At 44.9% G+C, this 23,608-nt stretch overlaps 1 protein-coding gene across 1 annotated transcript in view; it reads left to right on the top strand.

The window, feature by feature from the left end:
• Window positions 1-23,608, top strand: part of PPFIA1 (PTPRF interacting protein alpha 1) — a gene marked incomplete at its 3' end in the record, with an annotated part of 105,983 nt that overhangs the window by 38,017 nt on the left and 44,358 nt on the right. Inside the window, 6 exon segments of the mRNA XM_056527707.1 lie at window positions 1,316-1,390; window positions 1,486-1,581; window positions 11,281-11,502; window positions 14,014-14,160; window positions 15,636-15,770; window positions 23,507-23,590. Coding sequence (XP_056383682.1) covers window positions 1,316-1,390; window positions 1,486-1,581; window positions 11,281-11,502; window positions 14,014-14,160; window positions 15,636-15,770; window positions 23,507-23,590 — 759 coding nt within the window.

Below are 23,608 nucleotides of genomic sequence, written 5' to 3'. Positions count from 1 at the left end.
TTGATAGTTCAGACTTTTACTGTCCACACGTACAAGCCATGCAAACAACAATGTGCCCCTAGGGTATAGAGGGATCGATAGTTGACTCGTTCCTCAGAGGCCATGTTCACACGGCAGAATTTCCAGGCAGAATTCTGTCAGAATTTCTGCCGAAATTTACTGCCCCTTTACTTCATTGGCGTTCCGCTGTCCCATTCACTCAGTGGATCTACCGTGGTGGAAATTAGTCATTTAGCAAAATTTAAAGACCCGGCTTTAAATGGGTACTCTGGTGGAAAACGTTTTTTTTTAAATTTATTTATTTATTTTAAATCAACTGGTGCCAGAAACTTAAACAGATTTGTAAATTGCTTCTATTAAAAAAAATCTTTACCCTTCCAGTACTTATTAGCAGCTGTATACTACAGAGGAAATTCTTTTCTTTTTGAGTTTCTTTTTTGTCTTGTCCACAGTGCTCTCTGCTGACACCTCTGTCCGTGTCAGGAACTGTCCAGAGCAGGAGAAAATCCCCATTGCAAACCTATGCTGCTCTGGACAGTTCCTGACACGACCACAGTTCTCTTTGCTGACAGCTCTGTCCAAGACAAAAAAAAAATTTCAAAAAGAAAAGAATTTCCTCTATAGCATACAGCTGCTAACAAGTACTGGAAGGGTAAAGATTTTTTTTTAATAGAAGTCATTTACAAATCTGTTTAACTTTCTGGCTCCGGTTGATTTAATAAAAAAATTCTAAAATTTTGTTTAGAGAATGCTAAATTTTGCTGCAATTATGACAAAATTTCGGAATTTCCACCGTGTGAACATTGCCTGAACCTGCTCAGCTTTTCACCTAGATCAGTGTTTCCCAACCAGGGTGCCTCCAGCTGTTGCAAAACTACAACTCCCAGCATGCCTGGACAGCCTTTGGCTGTCCAGGCATGCTGGGATTTGTAGTTTTGCAACAGCTGGAGGCACCCTGGTTGGGAAACACTGACCTAGATAGTTTTCGTTTAGTATTTTCTCCAGGCAAATGGACATTTAAGCTTATTAACATTAAAGGGGTAGTTCAGCAATATAATACCTAGTGGACTCAGGGTTCATTCAAATTAAAAAAGCAACATACTCACCTGCCCTGATCCCTCACTGCTGCCGTTCCCACTCCTCACTGCTGCTTACCCTGAAGGTTGGTCAGAAAATAATCATTGTTTTGTGCAATTGCGGAGCTGTTTTTGTGATATCAGCGGACGATAAGACCTTTATACTAGAGATGGTATCTGGTATGTTCCCCCCTTACAGTACTTTATAAATTGTTCACAGCTATAATCCAATCTTTCAGGTGAGGGAGCGCTTACGAGTAGCGTTGGAGAGGTGTAGCCTATTGGAAGAAGAGCTCGCTGTAACGCACAAAGAGGTGAGTGGAACGTTACACCGCGTCCATTCACCGTGTGGAGAATCTTGTCTTATGATCGCAGTAATAAAGTCAGTGTCCTCCTGTTAACCCTTCAGCTGATGATCTCACGAGAGCAGAACAATCAGAAGAAAAGCTACATTGATGGGAATACAGATCACGACCTGGACAATGTCCCCAACACTAATGGCAAGGTGAGGATGTATGGCCAGACACCAGTGTTTGTGGCAGAAAAACGAATGCACCTTTAGTATTCCTCTTCCTTACTGCTCTTCCCCCTCTGCCAGTGTCTCCTTAATATTATTCCCCCTCTCTCAGCGTCCCCTTACTACTATTCCTCCTCTGACTGCGTCTCCTTACTACTATTCCTCCTCTGCCATAGTCTCCTGACTACTATTCCTCTTCTGCCATCGTCTCCTGACTACTATTCCTCCTCTGCCATAGTCTCCTTACTACTATTCCTCCTCTGCCATCGTCTCCTTACTACTGTTCCTCTGCCATCGTCTCCTGACTGATGTTCCTCTGCCATTGTCTCTTTACTACTATTCCCCTGCCATAGTCTCCTGACAACTATTCCTCCTCTGCCATTGTCTCCTTACTACTATTCCTCCTCTGCCATTGTCTCCTTACTATTCCTCTGCCTTCATCTCCTGACTACTGTTCCTCCTCTGCCTTCATCTCCTGACTACTATTCCTCTGCCATAGTCTCCTGACTACTGTTCCTCCTCTGCCTTCATCTCCTGACTACTATTCCTCTGCCATAGTCTCCTGACTACTGTTCCTCCTCTGCCTTCATCTCCTGACTACTATTCCTCTGCCATAGTCTCCTGACTTTTATTCCTCTGCCATAGTCTCCTTACTACTATTCCTCCCCTGCCGTCGTCTCCTGACTACTATTCCTCCTCTGCCGTCGTCTCCTGACTACTATTCCTCCCCTGCCGTCGTCTCCTGACTACTATTCCTCCTCTGCCGTCGTCTCCTGACTACTATTCCTCCCCTGCCGTCGTCTCCTGACTACTATTCCTCCCCTGCCGTCGTCTCCTGACTACTATTCCTCCCCTGCCGTCGTCTCCTGACTACTATTCCTCCCCTGCCGTTGTCTCCTGACTACTATTCCTCCCCTGCCGTCGTCTCCTGACTACTATTCCTCCCCTGCCGTTGTCTCCTGACTACTATTCCTCCTCTGCCATCATCTCCTTACTACTATTCCCCTGCCATCGTCTCCTGACTACTATTCCTCCCCTGCCGTCGTCTCCTGACTACTATTCCTCCCCTGCCGTCGTCTCCTTACTACTATTCCTCCCCTGCCGTCGTCTCCTTACTACTATTCCTCCTCTCCCATCGTCTCCTGACTACTATTCCTCCTCTGCCATCGTCTCCTGACTACTTTTCCTCCTCTGCCATCGTCTCCTGACTACTATTCCTCCTCTGCCATTGTCTCCTGACTACTATTCCTCCTCTGCCATTCTCTCCTGACTACTATTCTTCCTCCTGCCATTGTCTCCTGACTACTATTCCTCCTCTGCCATCTTCTCCTGACTACTATTCCTCCTCTCCCATCTTCTCCTGACTACTATTCCTCCTCTGCCATTGTCTCCTGACTACTATTCCTCCTCTGCCATTCTCTCCTGACTACTATTCTTCCTCCTGCCATTGTCTCCTGACTACTATTCCTCCTCTGCCATTGTCTCCTGACTACTATTCCTCCTCAGCCATTGTCTCCTGACTACTATTCCTCCTCTGCCATTGTCTCCTTACTACTATTCCTCCTCTGCCATTGTCTCCTTACTATTCCTCTGCCTTCATCTCCTGACTACTGTTCCTCCTCTGCCTTCATCTCCTGACTACTATTCCTCTGCCATAGTCTCCTGACTACTGTTCCTCCTCTGCCTTCATCTCCTGACTACTATTCCTCTGCCATAGTCTCCTGACTACTGTTCCTCCTCTGCCTTCATCTCCTGACTACTATTCCTCTGCCATAGTCTCCTGACTACTGTTCCTCCTCTGCCTTCATCTCCTGACTACTATTCCTCTGCCATAGTCTCCTGACTACTGTTCCTCCTCTGCCTTCATCTCCTGACTACTATTCCTCTGCCATAGTCTCCTGACTATTATTCCTCTGCCATAGTCTCCTTACTACTATTCCTCCCCTGCCGTCGTCTCCTGACTACTATTCCTCCTCTGCCGTCGTCTCCTGACTTCTATTCCTCCCCTGCCGTCGTCTCCTGACTACTATTCCTCCTCTACCGTCGTCTCCTGACTACTATTCCTCCCCTGTCGTAGTCTCCTGACTACTATTTCTCCCCTGCCGTCGTCTCCTGACTACTATTCCTCCCCTGCCGTCGTCTCCTGACTACTATTCCTCCCCTGCCGTCGTCTCCTGACTACTATTCCTCCTCTGCCATCATCTCCTTACTACTATTCCCCTGCCATCGTCTCCTGACTACTATTCCTCCTCTCCCATCGTCTCCTGACTACTATTCCTCCTCTGCCATCGTCTCCTGACTACTATTCCTCCTCGGCCATTGTCTCCTGACTACTATTCCTCCTCTGCCATTATCTCCTGACTACTATTCCTCCTCTGCCATCTTCTCCTGACTACTATTCCTCCTCTCCCATCGTCTCCTGACTACTATTCCTCCTCTCCCATCGTCTCCTGACTACTATTCCTCCTCTCCCATCGTCTCCTGACTACTATTCCTCCTCTCCCATCGTCTCCTGACTACTATTCCTCCTCTCCCATCGTCTCCTGACTACTATTCCTCCTCTCCCATCGTCTCCTGACTACTATTCCTCCTCGGCCATTGTCTCCTGACTACTATTCCTCCTCGGCCATTGTCTCCTGACTACTATTCCTCCTCGGCCATTGTCTCCTGACTACTATTCCTCCTCGGCCATTGTCTCCTGACTACTATTCCCCTGCCATCGTCTCCTGACTACTATTCCCCTGCCATCGTCTCCTGACTACTATTCCTCCTCTGCCATCGTCTCCTGACTACTATTCCTCCTCTGCCATTGTCTCCTGACTACTATTCCTCCTCTACCGTCGTCTCCTGACTACTATTCCTCCCCTGTCGTAGTCTCCTGACTACTATTTCTCCCCTGCCGTCGTCTCCTGACTACTATTCCTCCCCTGCCGTCGTCTCCTGACTACTATTCCTCCCCTGCCGTCGTCTCCTGACTACTATTCCTCCCCTGCCGTTGTCTCCTGACTACTATTCCTCCTCTGCCATCATCTCCTTACTACTATTCCCCTGCCATCGTCTCCTGACTACTATTCCTCCTCTCCCATCGTCTCCTGACTACTATTCCTCCTCTGCCATCGTCTCCTGACTACTATTCCTCCTCTGCCATCGTCTCCTGACTACTATTCCTCCTCGGCCATTGTCTCCTGACTACTATTCCTCCTCTGCCATTATCTCCTGACTACTATTCCTCCTCTGCCATCTTCTCCTGACTACTATTCCTCCTCTCCCATCGTCTCCTGACTACTATTCCTCCTCTCCCATCGTCTCCTGACTACTATTCCTCCTCTCCCATCGTCTCCTGACTACTATTCCTCCTCTCCCATCGTCTCCTGACTACTATTCCTCCTCTCCCATCGTCTCCTGACTACTATTCCTCCTCTCCCATCGTCTCCTGACTACTATTCCTCCTCGGCCATTGTCTCCTGACTACTATTCCTCCTCGGCCATTGTCTCCTGACTACTATTCCTCCTCGGCCATTGTCTCCTGACTACTATTCCTCCTCGGCCATTGTCTCCTGACTACTATTCCCCTGCCATCGTCTCCTGACTACTATTCCCCTGCCATCGTCTCCTGACTACTATTCCTCCTCTGCCATCGTCTCCTGACTACTATTCCTCCTCTGCCATTGTCTCCTGACTACTATTCCTCCTCTGCCATCGTCTCCTGACTACTATTCCTCCTCGGCCATCATCTCCTGACTACTATTCCTCCTCTGCCATCGTCTCCTGACTACTATTCCTCCTCTGCCATTGTCTCCTTACTACTATTCCTCCTCTGCCATTGTCTCCTGACTATTATTCCTCCTCTGCCATCGTCTCCTGACTACTATTCCTCCTCTGCCATTGTCTCCTTACTACTATTCCTCCTCTGCCATTGTCTCCTGACTATTATTCTTCCTCTGCCATCGTCTCCTGACTACTATTCCTCCTCTGCCATTGTCTCCTGACTACTATTCCTCCTCGGCCATCGTCTCCTGACTACTATTCCTCCTCTGCCATCATCTCCTGACTACTATTCCTCCTCTGCCATTGTCTTCTTACTACTGTTCGCCCTCCAGCTCCTCTCTACACCTTGTTTCTTACTGCTACTATTTTATTCTCCCTTTTAGGAATGCTATGCAAATATACCCCTGTATAAGACTTCTCCGTTCTTACTTTTTCTTATAGTGGCAGGAATGAGACTGTTTTATTACTTGGAAATGTAACGGGAGACCTGCTGCACACGGGAAAGAAATGGGTTAAACAGAGACAACAAAAACCCCTGAATTTCAATACTTTGTGGCGTTTCCTCATTTAAAGGGCAAATGATATTTTCTCACCGGAGCTGAAAGTTCCCAGTGCTATGTAGAGTATTGTGGTGGATAATGAGGAAATGACTGATCCTTCTACAGACCAGAAGTCAGCGCCACCTATGTATCTTTATAAAACGCAGATCGTCTCATACAGATGCATAGGCTGCTGTTGTACCTTTTGATCAAAACACGCAACCCCACTCGCCACGTCAAGGCCACCTGATAAGTGGGTCCCAGAACGAGGAGATAACGCGCCACTACGAAAGATGGACCTGCTGCTATGAGCGAGGCTGGCACCTTAGAGATGGGCATAATATACAAAATACTATTGCCCGTCTTCCTACCTAAACCTTGTGGGAGAAGAAGACCAGCAATGACTGTTCCCTCCTCATATTCCATCCCCCGCACTAATACTATTCTCTGCAACTCCCTACTGGACAGTCAACAGGATGTATAAAGGGGTACTCCGCCCCCTAGACTTCTTATCCCCTATCCAAAGGATAGGGGATAAGATGTCTGATCGCTGAGGGGTCCCGGTGCTGGGGACCCCCACCATCTTGGCTGTGGCACCCCAGACATCCGGTGCATGGAGCGAATGTCGCTCCATGTCGGATGACTGGCGATGCGGGGCGGTGGCTTGTGACTTTGCGGCCACACCCCGCTCGTCACGGCGCGACCACGCCCCCTCAATGCAAGTCTCTGCAAGTCTCCCATAGATTTGCATTGAGGGGCTGTGGCCGTGACGTCACGAGCCTCCGGCGCTGCACCCGATGCTCAAAACGAACGCCGGGTGCAGCAGGGAGATTGCGGGGTGTCCCCAGCAACAGGACCTACGCAATCAGACACCTTATCCCCTATCCTTTTGGATAGGGGATAAGATGTCTAGGGGCGGAGTACCCCTTTATGGGTAGGCTCACATGTGCTGTATTTTGCTGCGTATTTGTTGCGGTGTATTTTTCTGCTCATTGAAGTCAATGGGTAGCAAAATCAACTGCGTATTTTACTACCCATTGACCTCAATTGGTAGAAAAATACTTAGCAGCAAAATACAGCACGTGTTACCCTACCCTTAAAGGGGTATTCCAGGAAAAAACGTTTTTTTTATATATCAACTGGTTCCAGAAAGTTAAACAGATTTGTAAATTACTTCTATTAAAAAGTCTTAATCCTTTCAGTACTTATGAGCTTCTGAAGTTAAGGTTGTTCTTTTCTGTCTAAGTGTTCTCTGATGACACGTGTCTCGGGAAACGCCCAGTTTAGAAGCAAATTCCCATAGCAAACCTCTTCTAAACTCGGCGGTTCCCGAGACATGTGTCATCAGAGATTACTTAGACAGAAAAGAACAACCTAAACTTCAGAAGCTCATAAGTACTGAAAGAATAAGGATTTTTTAATAGAAGTAATTTACAAATCTGTTTAACTTTCTGGAGCCAGTTGAGATATATATATATATATATATGTTTTTTCCTGGCTAACCCCTTTAAAGTCCTGGACAATCTCTGGAGCTTCAAAGTAACAAGATGTAACAAGGAGATTTGCATAGGACTTCAGATAGAAAATAAGAAAAAAACTAAAACGCTCACATAGGGGTGGGTTAGAGTTAATTTAAGTCTACTTTTTTTTTTAAGTTGACATAAAAGTACTGTTTTACAAAATTTCATCCTTATATCTCCAGCCATTTGGAGGTTATAATTAAGCATACATACATACATACACACACACACACACACACAGATACATACACACAAATTTATAAATACATATATACTTATAAACATACTAATATACATATATACACACACCCATACTTATAAACATACTGATATACATATACACACACATACATAGATACATATATACCCATACATATATACTTATATACATACTGATATATATATATATATATATATATATATATATACATACATACATACATATACACACACACACACACACACACAGTCATGGCCATAAATGTTGGCACCCATGATTGCAGTAACACATGTTTTGCTATACACATGTTTATCCCCTTTGTGTGTATTGGAACTAAACCTAAAAAGGGAGGGAAAAAAGCTAATTCGACATAATGTCACCAAACTCCAAAAATGGGCCGGACAAAATTATTGGCACCCTTTCAACATTGTGGAAAAATAAGATTAATTCAAGCATGTAACAGGTGTGGGCATTATAAAAATCACACCTGAAAGCAGATAAAAAGGAGAGAAGTTCACTTAGTCTTTGCATTGTGTGTCTGTGTGTGCCACACTAAGCATGGACAACAGAAAGAGAAGAGAACTGTCTGAGGACTTGAGAACCAAAATTGTGGGGAAATATCAACAATCTCAAGGTTACAAGTCCATCTCCAGAGATCTAGATTTGTCTTTGTCCACAGTGCGCAACATTATCAAGAAGTTGGCAACCCAGGGCACTGTAGCTAATCTCCCTGGGCATGGACGGAAGAGAAAAATTGATGAAAGGTGTCAACGCAGGATAGTCCGGATGGTGGATAAGCAGCCCCAAACAAGTTCCAAAGATATTCAAGCTGTCCTGCAGGCTCAGGGAGCATCAGTGTCAGCGCGAACTATCCGTCAACATTTAAATTAAATGAAATGCTATGGAGGAGACCCAGGAGGACCCCACTATGGAGGAGACCCAGGAGGACCCCACTGCTGACACAGAGACATAAAAAAGCAAGACTACATTTTGCCAAAATGACCTTGAGTAACCAAAATCCTTCTGGGAAAACATCTTGTGGACAGATGAGACCAAGATAGAGCTTTTTGGTAACGCACATCATTCTACTGTTTACCGAAAACGGAATGAGGCTACAAAGAAAAGAACACAGTACCTACAGTGAAATATGGTGGAGGGTCAATGATATTTTGGGGTTGTTTTGCTGCCTCTGGCACTGGGGGCCTTGAATGTGTACAAGACATCATGAAATCTGAGGATTACCAATGGATTTTGGGTCGCACTGTACAGCCCAGTGTCAGAAAGCTGGGTTTGCCTCAGATCTTGGGTCTTCCAGCAGGAGAATGACCCTAAACATATGTCAAAAAGCCCCCAGAAATGGATGACAACAAAGCGCCGGAGAGTTCTGAAGTGGCAGCAATGAGTCCAGATCTAAATCCCATTGATCACCTGTGGAGAGATCTTAAAATTGCTGTTGGGAAAAGGCACCTTCCAATAAGAGACCTGGAGCAGTTTGTAAAGGAAGAGTCATCCAACATTCCGGCTGAGAGGTGTAAGAAGCTTATTGATGGTTATAGGAAGACACTGATTTCAGTTTTTTCCAAAGGGTGCAACCAAATATTAAGTTAAAGGTGCCAATAATTTTGTCCAGGCCATTTTTGGAGTTTGGTGACATTATGTCCAATTTGCTTTTTTTCCTCCCTTTTTTGGTTTAGTTCCAATACACACAAAGGGAATAAACATGTGTATAACAAAACCTGTGTTACTGCAATCCTTATCTGTGAGAAATACTTCATTTTCTTGAAAAATTTCAGGGGTGCCAACATTTACAGCCATGACTGTATATATATGTGTGTGTATATTTATATATATATATATATATATATGTGTATATAGATGTGTGTGTGTGTGTGTGTATATATATATATATGTATGTATATATATATATATATATATAATATTTACATATTTACACACATATATATATACACACACACACACACACACACACATATATATAATATATATATGTGTGTGTGTATAGATATATATTTATAGTTATTTTTTATAGGCATAGTGATAGTGTTGGACGAATCAGACATTTCCTCATTTTTCACCAGAATACTCCACATAGCACTGGGAATTCCCGTCTCCAATGACAACAAAAAAATACGATGTACCCCTTCATTGAGGAAGTGCAAAAAGGAACAAAAACGGAGTGCTTCTTTTATGTAAAGTCCCTCTGTATTGATCCTAGAGATTGATTGCGTGTGTGATTTTACTTAGCGCAGTCCATACATAGAATCCGGTAGGGAATGCGCGCTCATATTGTCTTCTCTGCAGCGGTGGGCAATGCTGTGTGCGCCCTCCTGAAAAGAGCAGCTCCTCTCTGGCGGTCTCCGCACTACCATGGATTACGTCATCTGAATTAGCTCCTGCCCCTGGAGGTAATTGCCTAACATTAGGGCAGTGTTTTCCAACCAGGGTGCCCCCAGCTGTTGCAAAACTACAACTCCCAGCATGCCCGGACAGCCGGAGGCACCCTGGTTGGAAAATACCGTGCTAGGCTATCTCCTATGGTTTGATGTGTTTTGCCCTCGCTGTATAGAGATTCCCAGGGCGGCAACGACCCCCATGCGGCACCAGAATTTTTGTACTATTTCATCTTCTTCCGCCACAGAAATTCCCTAGTGCGCACTGTGCGGCGGGATATCCCATTGACAGCAATTGATATTCTGCCGCATCCGAATTTCTATGCGGAATTACGCCAGGAAATTCCGTAGTGTGAACCCTAAAGGAGTTATCCAGGATTAGTTAAACGCAGCTGCTTTCTTGCAGGAGTGGCGCCACGCTTCACCTCAGGTTATATGCGGTATTGCGACTTAGTTGCATTGAAGTAAATGGAGCAGAGTTGTAATACCACCTACAACCTGAGGACAGGGGTGGCGCTCTTTTTAGAAGAAGGCAGCTATTTATTTGTTTTTTGTTTTCTTATCCTGGATAACTCAATCGAGTACTATTCTTCTTGTAAAATGTATAAATACGTAATACCTACGTGTTAATCTTTACGCGCACCGCGTCGTCTTTATTGCCTATATATGTAGATTTATACTGCTCTCACTGCTAATATATGGACTTGAAAAAGGGAGAGAAGGAGCGCTCCATAGTGTAATATCGCCAATAATGACAAACGCCAAATGTGAATGAGCGCTTACCATAAAATGTTGTGCAACGGCCAGCACAACATGGAGAAGGGTATATATCAATAGCCCACTGCTGCCATTCCACAAGTAAACAGAAATACCACAATCCACCTCCAAAAATGGAACTTCAGGTGCTGAGGGACCAGATAGTAGTAAAAGCTAATAGCTTTATTCCCAGCATGCAACGTGTTTCGCGCATCTGCGCTTCATCAGGCCTGATGAAGCGCAGATGCCCGAAACGCGTTGCATGCTGGGAATAAAGCTATTTGCCTTTACTACTATCCAATATATGGACTTGTCACACACTGTTAACCATAACACAGTGGCACATAACACAGTTTTCTGACTTGTGATGATTTCATTTAATTTTCCTATATACCTAACGCGATCAGTCAAGTCCCCGGAGGCGAACGCCGCGTTAATTCCGCTTTCTTCTTTTTTATTTCTCCGTACAACAGAGATTATCCGACGGCTCTATAAACCACGACGAAGACCTGTCTAAAGTCATGGAGCTTCAGGATGTCATCGAGAAGCAGTCCAAGGAGCAGAGTCAGATGAAGGAACGCCTCGCCATCCTGTCTAACCGGGTTACCGAACTGGAGGAAGATTTGGACACGGCGAGGAAAGATCTCATTAAATCTGAAGAGATGAACACTAAGCTGCAACGTGACGTACGGGAGGTGAGACCGGCGCGGCGGGAGATGGCAGAGTTGGCTGGGTGCTCAGACGGGGCCTTGATAAATCAGTGTTTCCCAACCAGGGTGCCTCCAGCTGTTGCAAAACTACAACTACCAGCATGCTCGGACAGCCTTTGGCTGTCCGAGCATGCTGGGAGTTGTAGTTTTGCAACAGTTGGAGGCACCCTGGTTGGGAAACCCTGTGATAGATTGACAAGTTCTTAGTAGGCATTGGCCTGTTTTTTTTTTTTTTTTTTTTTTTTTTTTTTTTACTCCTAACAACCAATCCCAGCTAAGATTTCATTTTACCAGCACTCGTGAAGATATGAACGCTGAGCTCTGATTGGATGTTTTGGGCAGATTATTGCATCACAGACAGTTTTATCGCAACATTGTCTGATTTTTTTTTAAAATAATTTATTTGCAAATTATGGTGGAAAATAAGTATTTGGTCACCTACAGACAAGCAAGATTTCTGTCTCTCACAGACCTGTAACTTCTTCTTTAAGAGTTTCCTCTGTCCTCCACTCGTTACCTGTATTAATGGCTCCTGTTTGAACTTGTTATCAGTATAAAAAACACCTGTCCACAACCTCAAACAGTCACACTCCAAACTCCACTATGGCCAAGACCAAAGAGCTGTCGAAGGACACCAGAAACAAAATTGTAGACCTGCACCAGGCTGGGAAGACTGAATCTGCAATAGGCAAACCGCTTGGTGTGAAGAAATCAACTGTGGGAGCAATTATTAAAAAATGGAAGACATACAAGACCACTGATAATCTCCCTCGATCTGGGACTCCACACAAGATCTCACCCTGTGGTGTCAAAATGATCACAAGAACTGTGAGTAAAAAAAATCACAGAACCACACAGGGGGACCTAGTGAACGACCTGCAGAGAGCTGGGACCAAAGTAACAAAGGCTACCATCAGTAACACACTACACCGCCAGGGACTCAAATCATGCAGTGCCAGTCGTGTCGCCCCCTCCTGAAGCCAGTACATGTCCGGGCCCATCTGAAGTTTGCGAGAGAGCATTTGGATGATCCAGAAGAGTATTGGGAGAATGTCATATGGTCAGATAAAACCAAAGTAGAACTTTCTGGTAAAAACTGAACTTGTCGTATTTGGAGGAGAAAGAATGCGGAGTTGCATCCAAAGAACACGATACCTACTGTGAAGCATGGGGGTGGACATGCTTTTGGGCTGATTTTCTGCAAAGGGACCAGGACGACTGATCCGTGTAAAGGAAAGAATGAATGGGTCCATGTACCGTGAGATTTTGAGTGAAAACCTCCTTCCATCAGTAAGGACATTGAAGATGAAACGTGGCAGGGTCTTTCAGCATGACGGTGATCTAAACACGCCGCCAGGGCAATGAAGGAGTGGCTTCGTAAGAAGCATTTCAAGGTCCTGGAGTGGCCTAGCCAGTCACCTGATCTCAGCCTCATAGAAAACCTTTGTAGGGTGTTGAAAGTCCGTGTTGCCTAGCGACAGCCCCAAAACATCACTGCTCTAGAGGAGATCTGCATGGAGGAATGGGCCAAAATACCAGAAACAGTGTGTGAAAACCTTGTGAAGACTTACAGAAAACGTTTGACCTCTATCATTGCTAACAAAGAGGATATAACAAAGTATTGAGATGAACTTTTGTTATTGACCAAATACTTATTTTCCACCATAATTTGCAAATAAATTATTTAAAATCAGACAATGTGATTTTATGGATTATTTTTCTCATTATGTCTCTCATAGTTGAGGTTATAACCTATGATGAAAATTACAGCCTCTCATCTTTATAAGGGGGAGAACTTGCACAATTGGTGGCTGACTAAATACTTTTTTACCCCACTGTGTGTGTGTGCGTGTATATATATATATATATATATATATATATATATATATATATATATATATAAAATTCTACAAAACATAATATATTTTTTTTACATTTTATTTATTTTATTTAAATATATATATATATATATATATATATTTAAATGTGTGTGTGTGTGTGTGTGTATGGAGATATATTGTATTTATTTTATTTTTTTTACATTATTTATAATTATATATATATATATATAATTTTTATTTTATCTTCCCTATACTCTGTCATAGCTTTTATTCTTTCCATATCCGTCTCAGCGCTTCGGTCCCGCCCTCTGAGACGCTCTGATGACCCGCTCAGCCAATCACAGGCCGCCCTTTCTTTATAGCAAGAGCGCTTCCCTAGGGGGTGGGGGCAGGAGCGCGCTGTGGAGAAGATACAGAGCCTGCATTTTTACCCCACTCCACGATCAGACACTTACTGTACTTCGGATAGGGGATAAGTTTTATTTAGTGGAGTACCCCTTTAAGATATTAAAGTGAGTTATCTCCAATCCCAGCTCATGTAGAGAAGTGAAAACCCTTTATGCAGGGTACGGGCTCCATAATTATTCTTGTCTACATGTAGAATGGAATAGTTTGGCGCCGGTGTAGCTTTACCTTGTTATTTATTCATGCACAGGCCATGGCCCAGAAGGAGGATATGGAAGAGAGGATCACGACTCTCGAAAAACGCTACCTCGCCGCTCAGCGCGAAGCCACCTCTGTGCACGACCTCAACGATAAACTTGAAAACGAAATTGCTAACAAGGAATCGGTACTCCGCCAGGTAACACTACACAGACTGTATAAGACGGTGTTTCCCAGCCAGGGTGCCTCCAGCTTTTGTAAAACTACAACTCCCAGCATGCCCGGACAGCCTTTGGCTGTCCGGGCATGCTGGGAGTTGTAGTTTTGCAACAGCCGGAGGAACCCTGGTTTTGTAACACTGGTAAGGCTGCGTTCACACGGCCTTCTAGACCTGTCCCGTTCTTCTCCCATCAAAAATAAAAACTGACCATAACGGAGGCAAACTGATGTTATCCGTTTGGATCCGTTATTTGTTTAGCTAATAAACAAAAAATAATTTTATTTTTTGTTCTGAGCATGCTCAGAAGTATAAACAGATCAAAAAACGGATGCAAACGGATGACATTTAGAGATGAGCGAACTTACAGTAAATTTGATTTGTCACGAACTTCTCGGCTCGGCAGTTGATGACTTATCCTGCATAAATTAGTTCAGCTTTCAGGTTCTCCCGTGGGCTGGAAAAGGTGGATACAGTCCTAGGAGACTCTTTCCTAGGACTGTATCCACCTTTTCCAGCCCACGGGAGAACCTGAAAGCTGAACTAATTTATGCAGGATAAGTCATCAACTGCCGAGCCTAGAAGTTCGTGACGAATCAAATTTACTGTAAGTTTGCTCATCTCTAATGACATTAAAGGGGTATTCCAGGAAACTACTTTATATATATATATATATATATATATATATATATATATACACATATATATATATATTTCAACTGGCTCCAGAAAGTTAAACAGATTTGTAAATTACTTCTATTAAAAAATCTTAATCCTTTCAGTACTTATGAGCTTCTTAAGTTCCGGTTGTTCTTTTCTGTCTAAGAGCTCTTTGATGACACGTGTCTCGGGAACCGCCCAGTTTAGAAGAGGTTTGCTATGGGGATTTGCTTCTAAACTGGGCGGTTCCCGAGACAGGTGTCATCAGAGAGCACTTAGACAGAAAAGAACAACTCAACTTCAGCAGCTCATAAGTACTGAAAGGATTAAGATATTTTAATAGAAGTAATTTACAAATCTGTTTAACTTTCTGGAGCCAGTTTATATATGAAAAAAGTTTTTTTTCCTGGATAACCCATTTAAAGACTCATCCGTTTTCCCTAGAATTCAATGTTAAATTTACTATATCCATTTTTTTCTTCAGTTTTTTTTTTTTTTTACGGAAGAATAAATACTGCATGTGCTGTTTTTTCTGCCGTCAAAAAAATGGAAATGAGCGCAGACGGGTACAAACGGTGATGTAAACGGATTGTAAAAAAATCCCATTGACATGAATGGGATTTTTTATAAACTGTTTTTAATCCATTTATAGCCTGCAAAAACAGAACCGAAATGGCGTAAAAAAAATATGGGGACAGACGGCCGTGTGAACGCACCCTAAAAGAGAATGAGCAGTGCCGTTTAGCGTCCAACTCGTAAACTTATAACAACACCCTGTTCTATTGATTCTTGGTCAGAGTGAAGAAAAGAACCGGCAGATACAGGAACGGCTGGAACTGGCAGAGCAGAAGCTTCAGCAGACGATACGGAAAGCAGAAACCCTGCCTGAGGTGGAGGCGGAGTTGGCGCAGAGGGTCGCCGCCCTCTCAAAGGTGAATGAGATGACTATTGATGTGACGTTCCCGGCAGTGGCTAGACTAGCTATCAAATGTTATGGCCACAGGTTTGTCTCTCCCCATACAGCTGTGGTCTTCACCCTGTTACAAAACTACGACTTAAAGGGGTATTACAGGAAAAAAAAAAAATATATATATTTTTTTTTAATCAACTGGCTCCAGAATGTTAAACAGATTTGTAAATTACTTCTATTAAAAAATATTAATCCTTTCAGTACTTATCAGCTGCTGAAGTTGAGTTGTTCTGCTCACACCTCTGCTTGTCTCAGGAACTGTCCGAAGCATTAGAGGTTTGCTATGGGGATTTGCTCCTACTCTGGACAGTTCCTGAGACAAGCAGAGGTGTCCGCAGAGAGCACTGTTGTCAGACAGAAAAGAAGAACTCAACTTCAGCAGCTGATAAGTACTGGAAGGATTAAGATTTTTTTAATAGAAGTGATTTAAAGGAAACCTGTCAGCTTGCTCCCCCCACACTAATCAGCGATACTGGCTGATAGTACGGGGGACGCCCGGCTGTTCTGTTCTGATATCTTTGTTTTTCCTCATATGCTAATGAAGTGCGAACTGGCACAGGCGGTGTTAATTGGCTGCAGCGCCGCCCAACTCATCAACATTCCTCACCTCCCTCCGCCTCTCCCTCTTCTCCCCACTCTGTAATGGAGAGAGGGGAGAAATATTGATGAGCTGGGTGGCGCTGCGGCAGTGACGTCAGAATGCCAGTTAACACCACCTGTGCCAGTTAGCACCTCATTAGCATATAGGGAAAAACCAAGATATCGGCAGAACGGCAGGGTGGATCTGTGCACAGTAGGCATCAAACTGATCAGCATCCCCCACGCTATCAGTCGGTACCGCTGGTTAGTGTGGAGGGAGAAAGCCTACAGTTTTCCTTTTAAATCACTTTTATTTAAAAAAAAAATAAAAAAATTATCCTTCTAGTACTTATCAGCTGCTGAAGTTGAGTTGTTCTTTTCTGTCTGGCAACAGTGCTCTCTGTTGACACCTCTGCTTGTCTCAGGAACTGTCCAGAGTTGGAGCAAATCCCCATAGCAAGCCTCTAATGCTTCGGACAGTTCCTAAGACAAGCAGAGGTGTCAGCAGAGAGCACTGTGATCAGACAGAAAATAACAACTAAACTTAAGCAGCTGATAAGTACTGGAAGGATTAAGATTTTTTAAATAGAAAAAGTACCATTGGTTAGTGAGGGGGGGAGCAAGCTGACAGTTTTTCTTTAACAAATCTGTTTAACTTTCTGGAGCCGGTTGATATAAAAAAAATAAACATTTTTTTTTTTTTTTTCCTGGAATACCCCTTTAAATTAAGTGCCAGCTTTAGTGCTGGGAATTGTAGTTTTTTGAGTCCAGTGCAATTGGCTATTGCCTTGCCTGCCATTCCCTTACTCATTCTCCAAGGCAGGATTCTGTTGCGAAATGAACAGGGAAACCAAAAGGCACTGGAGCCCTGTCAAGGTCCCAGCAAGAGGTCTGAGCCTTTCTCATAGAGCAGTATACAGTACATACCAGTCTTTCCGAACCAGTGTGCCTCCAGCTGTTGCAAAAACTACAACTCACTGGTCACAACAGTCTCTACAACAGTGTTTCCCCAAAAGCGTGCCTCCAGCTGTTGCAAAACTACAACTCACTGGTCACAACAGTCTCTACAACAGTGTTTCCCCAAAAGCGTGCTTCCAGCTGTTGCAAAAACTACAACTCACTGGTCACAACAGTCTCTACAACAGTGTTTCCCCAAAAGCGTGCCTCCAGCTGTTGCAAAACTAAAAGTCACTGGTCACACCTGTCTCTTCAACAGTGTTTCCCGAAAAGCGTGCCTCCAGCTATTGCAAAACTACAACTCACTGGTCACAACAGTCTCTACAACAGTGTTTCCCCAAAAGCGTGCCTCCAGCTGTTGCAAAACTACAACTCACTGGTCACAACAGTCTCTACAACAGCGTTTCCCCAAAAGCGTGCCTCCAGCTGTTGCAAAACTACAACTCCCAGCATGCCCGGACAGCCTTCGGCTGTCCGGGCATGCTGGGAGTTGTAGTTTTGCAACAGCTGGAGGCACACTGGTTGGGAAAGACTGGTATACATGTGTGATTCCTTATGTTTCGGTGCCTATTGCTTGTCCGTGTTTATTTTGCAACCGAACACTGCCCTAGAGCTACATATAAGGGTGTTTGTAATGGAATGGCGTGCAAGACAAATACCCAAATGCAATGGATTCCAACCGGTGGCTCTCCAGCTGTTGCAAAAACTACAACTCCCTGCATGCTGGGAGTTGTAGTTTTTTTTTTTAACAGCTGGAGAGCCACATGCTGGAAAACACTTCTGTAATACTAAAGGAGTACTTTGGTGCAGGAAAATGTGTTCCCTATCCAAAGGACTGGGACCCCACGTGATCTAAAACACGACACCCCTGCTCTCTTCCTCCCCGCTCTCTTCCCCCCCCTTAATGAAGCGTGACGACCTCCGCGCGAAGCTGCGTCCGACACGCCCCCTCCATGTACATGTGTATCTCCTTTACTCCCATAGAGATGCATGGAGGGGGCATGTCGGGCTCTGCTTCATGCGGGGTCGACAGAAGATGATGGGGAGTCGCAGCGGTTGGACTCCCTCTCCCCCCACGATCAGACACTTGGATAGGGAATAAGAGTTCCTGGAGCCCAGTACTCCTTAAAAGTGCATATAAGAAATTATTACAGTGCAGCACTGTGCACAATAATTATTTTTCTAAATTATTATTTTCTTTTTAAAATTCGGCACCTTAATGCTGGAACAAGGGCGCCATTGTCTCCTGTTCCCAACTGTGCATTAGGACCCAGTACTTAGATTGACATTAAAGGGGAACTCTGGTACCAGACATCTTAAAGGGGTATTCCAGGCCAAAACTTTTTTTTTATATATCAACTGGCTCTGGAAAGTTGAACAGATTTGTAAATTACTTCTGTTAAAAAAATCTTAATCCTTCCAATAGTTATTAGCTTCTGAAGTTGAGTTGTTGTTTTCTGTCTAACTGCTCTCTGATGACTCACGTCCCGGGAGCTGTGCAGTTCCTATGGGGATATTCTCCCATCATGCACAGCTCCCGGGACGTGACATCATCATTGAGCAGTTAGACAGAAACTTCAGAAGCTAATAACTATTGGAAGGGTTAAGATTTTTTAATAGAAATAATTTACAAATCTGTTTAACTTTCCGGAGCCAGTTGATATATATATATATATATAAAAAAGTTTTGCCTGGAATACCCCTTTAACCCCTATCTACAGGGGGAAAGGATTTCTTGTAGTTATATGGAGGGGGCATGATGACCACATCTTCAGGCTGTGTTAAACCATTAATCTGGCATAGAGCGGAGATCGCTCCGTGCATGCGGATTACGGGGGTGCTAAGCAGGGGATTGCGGGGGGTCCCAGTGGCCGGACTCCCTGCAACCGGACACTTATCTGGTATCCTATGGATAGGGGATAAGATATCTAGTACCGTAGTTCCCCCCCTAAGCTGGTTCGGGCACTATAGAGATGGAACAGGAAGCTTAGTCTCCTAATTCAGTTATTAGTGGTGGGGGAGCAGGAACAACTGCACCTCCGCATTGATATTTAGGCGCCAAATTCACAGTGCTGCAGTAACACTGGAATTACTTTTATGAGCCACTGGCGTGTTCCCATAGCAACGTGCATGGTTAAAAGGGTACTCCGCCCCTAGACATCTTATTCCCCCATGTCTGATCGTGGGGGTACCGCCGCTGGGGACCCCGCGATCTCGGCTGCGGCACCCAGACATACGGTGCACAGAGCGAACTTTGCTCCGTGCCGGATGACTGGCGATGCAGGGCGGAGGCTTGTGATGTCACGGGACCGCCCTGCTCGTGAGATCACGACCACACCCCCTCAATGCAAGTCTATGGTAGGGGGCGTGACGTCCGTATATAATTTGTATATAATATAATTTGTATATGTGTATGTATGTATATATATATATATATATATATATATATATATATACATAATAATAAAAATATCTATATATGATCAATTAAAATATATATTAAATATAATAATGTGTGTGTATGTATGTTTGTATATATATATATATATATATATATATATATATATATGTATATATGTAAATAAAATATGTCATATAAAATATGAAGCGGCTTTCTTCTAGAAACAGCGCCCCTCTTGTCCTCGGTTTATTTCTGGTATTGCAGCCCAGTTCCATTAAAGTGAATTGAGCCAGAATGTAATACCACGTGCAACCTGAGGACGGGTGTGGCGCTGTTTCGGGAAAGAAGCAGCTGTATTTTTCTAATCCTGGATAATCCTGTTAATGTGTCGGCCTCCTGAGACTATAATTGTGTTATCCAATTTAATGTTCTTTAAGGGGGGCGGCGCTGCCTTCCGAATAATCTAAACTAACTGCACTTGTGACTATGTCGGCTTCGCCAGTATGCGCGTGTTTGTGTGTTTGTCACTTTTCTTGTCCTCTGACTCTGTAGTCTGAGCTTTTGCCTCTGGGAAAGCCTGCTGCTAAGGAAGCTAAGGTGTTTGGACTTGGGCCTGTGCCTAGGAAGGTAGACTCACTGTTTTCTGCCATGCTTGTTCCATTTGCTTTCTCCGATGAAGGCCGATCAAAGGACGCCATGCACCCATCCCGCGGCTGTACCTAACAATCCATTCCATGGCTGGGATGCGTCCGCCGTACTGAGTGAGCCTATGCACTGCATTCATTGGGCACCCGCTGAACACTGCTGCATGCTTCGCTTCCGCTTAACACTACTGATATAGGGCGGAACAATGTCCGTATATAGCAGGAATCCGGAACGTCGTATTAAAAAATGGTTGATCACAGGAAACCTCAGTAGACCGGATACAGAAGACTGAGAAGAGACCGAGAAAAGATTCATCTCATTGATCAAAATGGTGTTTGTGATTTATTTTATTAAATCAGGGAATGACACATTAGCTATGAATCTAGGAGCTAGGATGCTGCACGTCACCCAACTTTATTCATATGATCAGTCATTACTGTCACCTTATCTCCACCTGTGTCACAGTTATTAGTGTCCCCTCATCTCTCCCTGTGTCAGTCATTAGTGTCCTCTCATCTCTCCCTGTGTCACAGTCATTAGTGTCCCCTCTTCTCTCCCTGTGTCACAGTCATTAGTGTCCCCTCAGCTCTCCCTGTGTCAGTCATTAGTGTCCCCTCATCTCTCCCTGTGTCACAGTCATTAGTGTCCCCTCATCTCTCCCTGTGTCACAGTCATTAGTGTCCCCTCATCTCTCCCTGTGTCACAGTCATTAGTGTCCCCTCTTCTCTCCCTGTGTCACAGTCATTAGTGTCCCCTCTTCCCTCCCTGTGTCAGTCATTAGTGTCCCCTCATCTCTCCCTGTGTCACTGTCATTAGTGTCCCCTCATCTCTCCCTGTGTCACAGTCAGTAGTGTCCCCTCATCTCTCCCTGTGTCACAGTCAGTAGTGTCCCCTCATCTCTCCCTGTATCACAGTCATTAGTGTCCCCTCATCTCTCCCTGTGTCACAGTCATTAGTGTCCCCTCATCTCCCCTTGTTCCTAAGCCGATCCCCCGTTTATCCTGCGGTGGGCTGTTCAGTGAGCAGCAGATGTCACATGACCGCCATAGCCGATCAGTGGCCTCAGCGATCACGGCGCTCGCAGCCCTCTTCTGATAACCCAAGTCAACAACCCACCACCCTTAGTTAATCTGAAATTCTTGCTAATCCGGCACCTAACCAGTTCATGCCCAATGTCAGACAAAAGGAATAGTTTGTTGTAGATTCTGGAGATCGGCTTCTCTCTTCCCTAGGACCTAGTAATGTAATTTAGCATTTGGCCTCCTAAAGAAGCAGTTTACACATTTTCTTAATTTTCTATGGATAATGCAAATAAATCACCTAAAATACAGTATGGCGGCATTCCCCGGTTTGGCATCACTAGGGCACCAGTGAATTGATGCTCTTCATTCTTCCAATACCTAAGGGGCAATAAAACGTGGTATAATGTACCCCAAGTCATGTCCCAAATATTCTCTGTGTATGACACAATAATAGACATAATATTCCTGTCCATAAATGCCATGTGATGTCTACACAACCCTCCATAGTGCAAGCACTTGCATGGTCTTCTTCAATCTGATCGAATAAAATCCACTGGGACAACTAGTCTTAAAGGGGTACTCCGCTGCTGTTCCAAACGCTGGAGCCGGCGCCAGGAGCTCGTGACGTCATAGCCCCACCCCCTCATGATGTCACACCCCGCCCCCTCAATGCAAGTCTATGGGAGGGGGCGTGACGGCCGTCACGCCCCCTCCCATAGACTTGCTTTGAGGGGGTGGGGCTATGACGTCACAAGCTCCTGGCGCCGGCTGCAGCGTTCGGAACAGTTTGTTTCAAACGCTGAGCAGCGGAGTATCCCTTTAAAGGAGAACTGTGCTGCAGAAAAACTTATCCTATCCAAAGGAATCCCCCGCGATCTCCTGATCCCGGCTTTCCCCGGGAAAGGAATGTGTCAATCCCCGCACGAGTCGGCAGCCGACGCGCCTCCTCATATATCTCTATGGGAGAGCCGGAGATGGGGGAACATTGTCGGCTGCCGCTTCTTGTGGGGTCTTTCCCGGGAGAGTTGGGGTCCCAACGGTCTGATCCCCACGATCTAAAACATCCTTTGGATAGGGGATGAGTTTTTCTGCATCATAGTTCTCCTTAAAATTGTTACTTTTATTAAAATATTCACTATATACAGTTTTTACGGTTGAGTTAAATGTAGAACTGTATGCAGCACCGCAGGCAGCCTGCATATTAGCTTTAAGGAGTAGCCCCCACCATGTGAAAAAAATAAAAATTCTGTCCCTGCCTATTGCCAATCTATCCCTAACCCTATCCCTGCCTTTAAAAATGTTTTTACCACTTTAGAAATATCTTTTTGTCTACCTGGTAGTGTGCTTACTTACCAGGCAGACTTCCCCAGCAGAAGAAACATCACTGATGCCTGCTGGGGGCCGACTTCCGCCCTTAGTTCATCTATTCTGATCTCCCGTCAGAAGCTTGCATAGATGATTGGCCAATAGCACGGCAGGCTGCTCCGGGGTCTCCTCCTCCCTGTATAGCAGTGTAGTGTTATCTGGGGAGGAGGAGTATAGGAGCATCGCCCACCTGCCGTGCTATTCTACACCGCCGGGACTCAAACGAAGTACGGGTAAACGAAATAAGACCTCACTTACCCGTACAGGACATGTACAGTCCTGGAGCATCAGTGCAGCAGTGATTCAGTGCCGCGCTGCCTCCAGACTGTATATGCCGGGGGTTGGGACAGCCGGTGCACACAGCCAATGCCCAAGCAGGGAGCAAAACTACGACTCCCAACATGCCCGGACTCCCAACACGTTGCCCGACGCTGCGGCAGCGGAGTACCCCCTTAAGTGATGACCTATCCTGCAAAAACCTGCGCTTGTTCATTTCAACACTAAAGGGCCGTATATCTTGTGCATTCTACCATCCGCACTAACCTCACCACGAGGACCGGAATGATCAGTCACTGCTCCAGAGCACAATTGCCGTTTGCTTCTATTCACCTTGCAATATCCCACCAATATGTCTGCATTTCTGTGGCTGTGATGGTGCAGGAGGTGACCGGGGGGGTAGGATGATGAGCCGCTATGACATTCTGTGTCTTCCTGTCGTTGTCACTATAGGCCGAGGAGAGACACGGCAATATTGAAGAGCGGTTACGTCAGATGGAATCTCAGCTGGAAGAGAAGAACCAGGAGCTACAGCGGGTAAGATATGGCGGCTGT

This window comes from Hyla sarda, chromosome 6 (assembly GCF_029499605.1).
Source record: "Hyla sarda isolate aHylSar1 chromosome 6, aHylSar1.hap1, whole genome shotgun sequence".
NCBI lineage: Eukaryota > Metazoa > Chordata > Amphibia > Anura > Hylidae > Hyla > Hyla sarda.
Note: the sequence above shows the minus strand (reverse complement) of the source record. Positions and strands in the feature narration are given on the sequence as shown.